Source organism: Thamnophis elegans, chromosome 9, assembly GCF_009769535.1.
Source record: "Thamnophis elegans isolate rThaEle1 chromosome 9, rThaEle1.pri, whole genome shotgun sequence".
NCBI classification, from domain to species: Eukaryota; Metazoa; Chordata; class Lepidosauria; order Squamata; family Colubridae; genus Thamnophis; species Thamnophis elegans.
This window is the reverse complement of record NC_045549.1, coordinates 68283599-68292894: the sequence shown is the minus strand read 5'-3', so window position 1 is coordinate 68292894 and position 9296 is coordinate 68283599. Positions and strand designations below refer to the sequence as shown.

The window sequence follows — 9296 nt, the reverse complement described above, 5'->3', positions numbered from 1 at the left end:
GCTGACTGCCCACTGCCAGGAGTTTGATTCTGAGTGGCTCAAGGTTGACTCAGCCTTCCGTCCTTCCGAGGTCGGTAAAATGAGGACCCAGATTGTTTGGGGGGCAATATGCTGACTCTGTAAACTGCTTAGAGAGGGCTGTAAAGCACTATGGGGTGCTATATCTAAGTGCTATTGCTATATATAGCTGCTTGGTTTTATCTGGTTCAATATGTGTGCAGAAAACCAAGACTAGGAATTACTATCTGGATGCTAGAAAGGACCTGCCAGAATACAGGTAGGCATTTTCTACATTTATGTCTCAAAGCCAACTTAAAAAGTAATGGTAAAGGTTCCCCTCGCACATATGTGCTAATCGTTCCCAACTCTAGGGGGCGGTGCTCATCTCCATTTCAAAGCTGAAGAGCCAGCACTGTCCCAAGACGTCTCCGTGGTCATGTGGCTGGCATGACTAAATGCCGAAGGCACACAGGACACTGTTACCTTCCCATCAAAGGTGGTTCCTACTTTTCTACTTGCATTTTTACATGCTTTCCAACTGCTAGGTTGGCAGAAGCTGGGACAAGTAACAAGTGCATCACTCGGGATTCGAACCGCTGAACTGCCAACCTGAGCCAGGATGTCCCAGGCAAAGCCAGCCTAGTGACAATTTAAACACAAAATTACTGAAAAGTTTCAAATAAAGAAAAACTGTATATAACTTTACGGAAAAAAATTTAAAATGTGTAATACACATTTTTTTATTTGTAACAAGAAAACAACAAATATAGCTTCTCTTAATTTAAAAGTTAACTTTAAAAGCCCTGAACTCAAAATGGTAGAGTTTTAATTAGAAATTCAATCCAGTTAAAAATCATCTCTTCTTGGAGCCTGAAATTATAATGTGCTTATCTGGAATGTCTTTTTCAGAAATAACTATTGTTATTCTCAGTTCATCTTTTCATTTAAAGAACAGTTAAAACACTGAGCAGCATATCCCGTGGTAATTATAAAAAGGTTCTATTTCGCACCATTTTAGAACATGTGTTTTTTAAATAATATACTTTATTAGCATATTTTATACAGACATCGGCTGCATAATCTGTATAGATCAAAATAACATTTATTCTTTCAGTAAAGGAAAACTCTATTATTCCATTTTCTTAACAGAAATCATTCCGTACTCTTTGCCATATCAAGATCAGAGACAATCTTAATGTTTAAAAATTAGCAACTACTATGAGTCTATTTGCATGAATGCAAGCCAACATGCCAACCCTTTTTTCCACATTATTTCAGTTGTCGGAAAGGTCTTGGAGCAACATGGATGGCAAAAAGGGAAATCCACACTTCTTCAAGCTCTCACTCAGGGAGAGGTTTTTATTTTCTTCCAAACGGATCAGACCACACTTTTAATCCTACAGGAAAGCATACAATTAGAATGTTTAGAATTATTTCTTTTAATATCAGTATCAATGCAAGGAGATAGTTGTAAACATGCATATACCAAAGGGAAAACCTTCATAACCCATATAATTTAAATAATAAAACTACCCCCCCCCCGCAAAAAAGCAACCAGATCTGTTTAAAATTGGAAAATTAATCTGAGGTCAGAGTGATTCAGAAATTGCGTTCCTACAAGTCAGAGGTGGTATTCAGCCAGTTCTGACTGGTTCTAGCAAACCGGTAGCGGAAATTTTGAGTAGTTCAGAGAACTGGTAAATACCACCTCTGGCTGGCTCCACCCCCATCTAGCTGCCTCCCGAGTCCCAGCTGATCGGCTGGGTCTTCTTCTGTTGCCCTGCAAGGGAGAACAGAGCTGGAAAGCTGGTTAGTGGGGTGGGATGGCAATGGAGATTTTACAGTATCTTTCCCCCAGGAGTGGGGAGAGATTTTGCAGTATCCTTTCCCTGCCACGCCCACCAAGCCACACCATGCCCACAGAACCGGTAGTAAACATGTTGAATCACTGTTACAAGCATACATTAGAATATGTAGTTTTCCTATGAGGGCGATCTTAAGATTCTGGTTAGCCTTCCTCTTTGTGAAATTTTCATCAACTGATCTGTGCACAGTTCTTACACTGTATAACAACGCAGGATAGATTTAACTGTTTCGAGAAATGATCATCCAATACAGGACGAGGGTTGGGGAAGATAACTGCCTCTGAGACCAAATACCACAGGAAAAGAACAGTAGAAGAAATAACAACTATTCCCTTGACTAATTTAACAGGTTTTCTAGGAAAGAAATTCCACTCTTAAATCTAACTCATTTATTTTGAGATTTAAAGGCTGCCCAACTCTTGACAATGTCATTCTGGGAGGATGTACAATATACAATGATGTAAACAACTAACAACAAACAATATATAAATATAAGTACCAAAGCTCAAAGCTAAAATATAAAATGACATTTCCCAATTAATAAACCTATCAATAAACTCATTATCCAATAAACATGTTTAGGAGTGTAGCAGGGGGGAAAATATCAGCAATAATCAGTAACTTGGAAGACTAATGCACATAACTAGTTTCTCAAATAGTTGCTTAATAAATGAGTGTGGGACAAAATATGGCTAAAAAGAAACTTCACAGAGAAACTTGGTTAACCTACAAAAAGTCCTACTTTTTAGTTTTATTTAATAGATCTGAATCCTCACAAATGTTGGTTTGCAGACAATTGAGTCCAATCAGTAACAATACTGATAAACTTCATTAACGTGATGTTACCTAACTAAGTTCTAGTAACTAAAATCTTTATCCCCTCTTCTATTTCATCTCAAAAAGGGGAAGAAATTGATTTTCACTTGAATAGAGAAGGTATTTTGGCAAAGGAGTGTATATGTTTGTACGTATCTAAATTGGCACTTTAAACACTCAGAAACAAATAAGTAGCCAGTAGTTCTAAAAATGGCAATACAATAATGTATGGTAAAATACAAAGATGTTGTGCTCATAATTTGAGTGCCAAACGATGCACGAAGCTGCTTTACAACACTTTGAAACAATTGAATCAGGACATAACTAGAGCATGGCTAACTCTGACCCGGTTTTCCCTGTCTTGGAATACTGACAAGCCAGTATAGTTTGTCTACTCCAACTACACTTGGGAGTCAATGTCAAATTTAAATGCAAGAGGAAAAACAAAACTTAAAATCCGCTTTGCAGATTAGTACAAACCGCTGTGTGGCTGGATAGATCCTAATTCTTCAAACAGGGAAAATCAGTTAAGCATAGCACTTCCATTTCTTGGAATATTTTACTTACTGGCCTTCATCCAACCCACTAAAAAATAGATTTCATACAGCTGAGTTCACTAATTATCCCCACCAAAGGGTAATTTAATAACTTTCCTGCATGAACCCAAATCATCTGGATTTGCAAGCCGCAAAACGAATCGGATAGGCTGAGCTTGCACAACGAGCCAAGAAAAATGTGGTTGGCTAATTTGTGCAAACACAATTTCAGTAATTTAGCTGACAAGGAAAAGAGCTGGATAATATCCCACAGTGGCAGGATTTCACAAACATACCCTACAGAATTACAGAAAGGGAATAAGAAACTGCAAACAGGAGGGACTAAAAGCATTAAAGAGAAAATACAATTAAATCTAGTTATTAACACAACTCGCAGCTCCTTTCCATATCTTTCTGTCTTGCAAATCATCCTTGTTTTGCCTGTGTCCACATTGTTTTATACTTCTCACTTGTTTCATTTGAAGATTTTGTCAATTCCAACAATCATGACTTCCTGCCTTGTATCTCCTCTCCACCTATTCAACTCTTCTCTTTCTTCATACCTTTATTTTACAATTCATCCCCACTCTTTCCATATAATCAAACTTCTGCAAACTAAAATCTCAACAACCGTACCCTAAAGAGACTCAATAAAACAAAAAAGGCCCATCTTTGCGTTGATTTAATTGTACGACAAAAATCTGGATATCTATACTGCATTTCTCCTAATAGAGTCAGTCACCTGTTTCCCACACGTTAAGTAATAAACCTCCTGTTGCCATGGCGACGAACCCATGGCACGTGTGCCCAAAGTGGCAAGTGGAGGCATGTCACCTGGCACATGTTGCGTTACCCGTTCCTCTTCTGGGTTTCTGGCGCGCATGCATGTGCGATGATCCGCTAGGCTTCGTGCGTGTGGCAATGCCAGAAAGTGGAAGAGCTGGTCTTCCGTTTTCCGGCATGAGCAAGTTGATCGGCGTGCGTGCCAGTAACCAGAAGACTTGCTGGCTGGCGCTCATGGGCATGCTGGAAACCAGAAATTCATTTTCTGGTGCTCGCATGCCCCCTGGGCAGCTCCTCTTCCAGGTCGCGGCCCAGATGAGCGTGCACACGAAAAGATTCACCATCACTGTCCTATTGCTTTTGCATTCAATCCTATTTGGGATCAGAATTCCTTTCCTAAGCAAGGCAGTTAAGCTAGTTGCAACTGATTTTATGAGCTTTTTTTTGCCAGTTGTTAAGTGGGTCACAGCGCCATCCTAAATACATGCCAACTGCTGAGTATCTGACCTCTGACCACATGACTTTGGGAATGTTTTCTACCTATACAGCGTTGCCTGCATCCCATCTTCCAGAGAAAGTATGCAGCCTATTGATAATCACCCTTGTGGTGTATGTTATTCCAAGTTCCCCAAAAACCTTAATTTAATTTATTTATATATTACACAGGTAGTCCTTGACTTACAATAGTTCGCTTAGTAAACATTCAAAGTTACAACGGCACTGAAAAAAGTGAGCTATGACCATTTTTTACACTTACGATGACTGTGGCATTCCCATGATCAAAATTCAGACACTTGGCAACTGATTCAGATTTATGACTGTTGTAGTGTCCCGGGGTCATGTGATTCCCTTTTCTGACAAGTCAATGGGAAGCCAGATTCACTTAACAACCATGTTATCAACAAATGTGGCAAGAAAGGGTGTAAAATAGAGCAAAACTCAACAAATATTTCAATTAACAACAGAACTTTTGGGCTCAAATTATGATCATTAGTTGAGGACTACCTGTATTTAGAAACAAGTAAAAGGTAAAGGTTCCCCTCACCCATATTTGCTAGTTGTTTCCAACTCTAGGGGGCAGTGCTCATCTCTGTTTCTAAGACGAAGAGCCAGCGCTGTGCGGAGACGTCTCTGTGGTCATGTGGCTTGCATGACTCGACACCAGAAGCGCATGGAACCCTGTTACCTTCCCACCAAAGGTGGTTCCTATTTTTCTACTTGCATTTTTTACGTGCTTTTGAACTGCTAGGTTGGCAGAAGCTGGGACAAGTAACGGGAGCTCAATCCATGACGCGGCACTAGGGATTCGAACCGCTGAACTGCCGACCTTCCGATCAACAAGCTCAGTGTCTTAGCCACTGAGCCACCACATCCCCATTTAGAAACAAAAGTAGATAGTAAAAAGCATGACTGACATTTTGCTCCTGGGCATTTTTGTCGGCAAGACTCCATTAAAGAACTCATTCTGATAGTTGCAGAGACAACTCTTTCAGTTATTTTAAAAAACTAAGTATTTTATGCACCAAAGTCAGACTCTGATACATGCTAAAATGTGTTTTTATAATTTACTAGTTTACCAATCAAAAACGATTCAAATAACAGTTGTGACTTTGGAGTGTGCCCAAGTATAAACTAGCCATGTTTTAGGCTAATGTGCTGTACAAAGCTAATAGTTAACGTGCAAAGTATTCTGCAAAACCAGAAAATTGGATTGAATAAAGAAATCGAATTAATTGTCGGCAAAGATTTTGTGAGAATACAATTGATCTGTGCCATCTAAGAGAACCTGAAGTTAAACAGCTGCCACCTGTTTGAGGACTTTGTCTCCAAATGAAGCACTGTATTTTTCAGAGCATAAGATGCTCCGAAGTATAAGACACATCCAAATTTTCACTCTCCTTTGGAGGGGGAGTGGGTTTTATACTCCGAAAAATACAGTACTCGCAAAATAGTGATGGTAGTGTGAGAGTGAGTGTTGCTTCTGAAGCGAAGAACCACTGCTGACAAACAGCTTGAGACAATCTGTCCCTTGAACGATATGAAGAAATACTATGTGCTTCTGGAAGAGCTTTTGAGGGAAACAAATAACAACTGTGTCTGGAAGGAGATATCTTAATATAGAGCAGAGGAGTATTTACATGTTTTCCTTCTTTTCAACAAAAGAGGCATAAACTAAGGTCCAATCGGCTTCTGTTTTCCCATTTATATTTCCAAAATTGAGCAGGAGTAAAATATATGGAGGTGACAAACTGTGCACAATTGGGAACAATTTTCTAAGCAGTAGAAGAATGACTCAACCAAGTAGAAACTATCCACTTAAAAATGTATCTCATATCTTCAGGCTGGCATCCCAATTAAACTCCACTGCTTATCTATTTTGGGATAATTATTAAACCATAATATTCCTGAACAGACACGCTTCAATAAGTAATTTAGAGATATACCTGGAGGCTGTACATCTTCTTGGATAATGCCGGCTCGATTTATACTTTGTGCCTTTTCTAATAAATATAAAATACATAAGTAGGTAAAATGCACACTTAGTTGACTTACAGCTGAATATTCTTGAATGTGTTAAATGTGGCATTTAAGGCTAAGTCTCACAATAGCTACTTCTTACCCTTCTGTATCTCAGATCAGCTCTCAGATCAAAACCCCAATACCACTCTATGCAATTTTCTTAATTTCTTGAATTTATTCCTTACTACAGTTTTACTTTGTTCCTCCATCTTTCCTACATCTGGCTCCTATCTCCCATCAGACGTTTTTACTGTACAGACTAGGATTTTGCTTATGTAAACGTATATACACACAAGCCCATGTCCCTATATATGCACCTAATAGCATAGTACTCAATATAATACTAATACTGATAACCACCACCTTACTCAGAACTACCTATATACTCAAGACATTACCTCAACAGCTCTTAGGTTCTTGGTTAGGACTTGAATTGTTTTTACCAGTCCCAGAGTGTAAATCAGATTGAAGATTAAATCAACAACAATTATGAAGGTACTTGGTTGATACCTAGGATGCTGGCAGCAACCCGTTAGCACCATTAGCACCAATCAATGGTATTTGTGATGAATTTTTGAATGTTCAGTTGGCTGAGTTTCCTTTTAAATGAATAAAGTATATAATAATAGTAATAAAGCAGCTTCCTCCTATAACACCAGCGGAACTGCAAAAGACTGCACTACTCAGAACAACATACTTTTAAAGAAGATATTTTGTCGATACCTAGGATGCTGGCAGCACCCCATTTCAACCATTAGCACCAGTCAATGGTATTTCTGATGCACTTTTGAAAGTTCAGTTGACTGAGTTTTATGTTTAATTCATATAACAATAATAATAATTTGATACCTAGGATTATGGCAGCAACCCGTATCAACCATCAGTCTGTCAATGATATTTGTCATATATTTTTAAATGCCCAGTTGACTGAGTTTCATGTTTAATGAAAGTAATAATAAAAATAATTTTTATCAGTCCCAGATTGTGAATGGGAGATTAAATCTATAATAATTATATCAACATCCACTCATCCCAGGTCCTTGATAGGTAGACAAACATGCCAAATCCAATTGCACATCTGTCTGACAAACCATATTTTTATTTTTATTATTATTAAACTTTTATTCATTAAACATGGAAGTCAACTGAACGTGCAAAAATGCATCACAAATACCATTGACTGGTGCTAATGGTTGATACAGAATCCTATCAACCAAGATTATTATTGTTATTATTCATTCATTAAACATGGAACTCAGTCAATTGAACATTTAAAAATGTAAAGATGTGTCACAAATACCATTGAGTGGCACTAATGGTTGCTACGGGTTACAACATCATCATCATTATTATTATCAACTTTATTCATGAACCATGAAGCTCAGCCAATTGAACATTCAAAAATGCATTACAAATACCATTGACTGGTGCTAATGATTGATACGGTTTGCTGCCAGCATCCTAGGTATCAACCAAGTACCTTCTTAAAATATAAGATGTTCCGAACAGTGCAGTTTTTTGCAGTTCCACTGATGTTATTGCAGGAAGTTGCAATTTCTTGATGTATCTTGTAAAATTCTTGGACATGGTGCCAAGTGCCCCGATGACAATGGGTATCATCATCATCATCATTATAAAATGATAAATAACTTTTATCTATTTAGTGCATCACCCCTGTAGATGCCATACTCTAAATACATCAATAAAATCCCTAATCATACCCGTTTGTCCTTTTTTTTAAAAAAAAGGAGAGAGCCGTGTGTTCATCACTCTATAATCTCAACCGATTATAAAGGACGTCTGCAATTGGGGGGGGGGGGAGACTAGTCCCCCAACCGTCATTCTTATTGCGGGGGGGGGGCATTGCCGATTAGCTGCGTTTTTTCAAACGGATTTCAAACGAGGGGAGTTACGGGATGGCTGTGATCATTTGTTTCTCCCGCTGAATAAAGGCGGCCCATTGCTCGCACCTGAGCCCAGCAGGCCAGCTGTGCCCCCCTCCTCAAGGCCTCAGCCTCTTCTCCCCTCCCGCCCCCCCCCAAGGAAAGGCCGGAGCCGGCGAAAGTGGCCGCGGGCCCTCCCTTACTGTAGTCCCCCAGGTGGCTCATGGGGTAAAAGTAGATGGGGTAGAGGGTCAGGCCCACCGCAGCAGCGAAGCCGCCGAAGACCAGAACGTAGCGGCCGAGGGGCGCCATTTCTACCCGGCGGGAAGCGGAAACCGGCCGCCCGCTTCTTTCCGCTTCCGGTTTCCTGCGCTCCGCCAGCCGGACGGCGCCCGTATGGCCAAGCGGCGTCGCAGAGCGTCCGCGCCTGACCCCTAGTGGCGGCCGCCGGGAAGGAGCAAGGCTCCGCTGGGCTGAGCTGCGGGGAGAGACTAAGGAAAAGGCAGCCGAGTTTCACAAAAACAAAAACTGGCGTTTTTGATCTCAGAAATCAAATGATTGATCAGATCCTGAAGCTGGAGGAAAGCCAGGAAGGAGAGCAGGCAGAGGAACGGAGGGGCTGCTGCTCCCTGGGTGGGCTGGTTTCTCCTGCCTCAGCAGGGGGTTGGACTAGATGACCTCTAAGGCCCCTTCCAACTCTGGCATTCTGTTATCACTGGGTTTTGTTTTTTTTTAAAGAAGAGACTGGACAGCCAATTGTCTGAAATGGTATCAGGTCTCCTGTTTGGTCAGGGGGTTCGACCAAAAGGCCTCCATGGTCCCTTCCAACTTTATTCTGATTGATTGGTTTCCTGGCAGACGTCTCCCTGCCGGACTAGGTAACTTCATCAGTG

The 9296-nt window shown here is 40.3% G+C and overlaps 1 protein-coding gene across 1 annotated transcript; it reads right to left on the bottom strand.

Annotated features, from left to right (window-relative positions):
• Nucleotides 1–1024: 1024 nt before the first annotated feature.
• On the bottom strand, nucleotides 1025–8753 carry SMIM20 (small integral membrane protein 20). Its single transcript, XM_032224501.1, has 3 exons — nucleotides 8607–8753; nucleotides 6445–6501; nucleotides 1025–1397 (listed from the first exon to the last, which is right to left on the bottom strand). Exons 1-3 carry the CDS (start codon nucleotides 8713–8715, stop codon nucleotides 1360–1362), a joined length of 204 nt encoding a protein of 67 aa, XP_032080392.1. The 5' UTR covers nucleotides 8716–8753; the 3' UTR covers nucleotides 1025–1359.
• Between the last annotated feature and the right edge of the window lie 543 nt (nucleotides 8754–9296).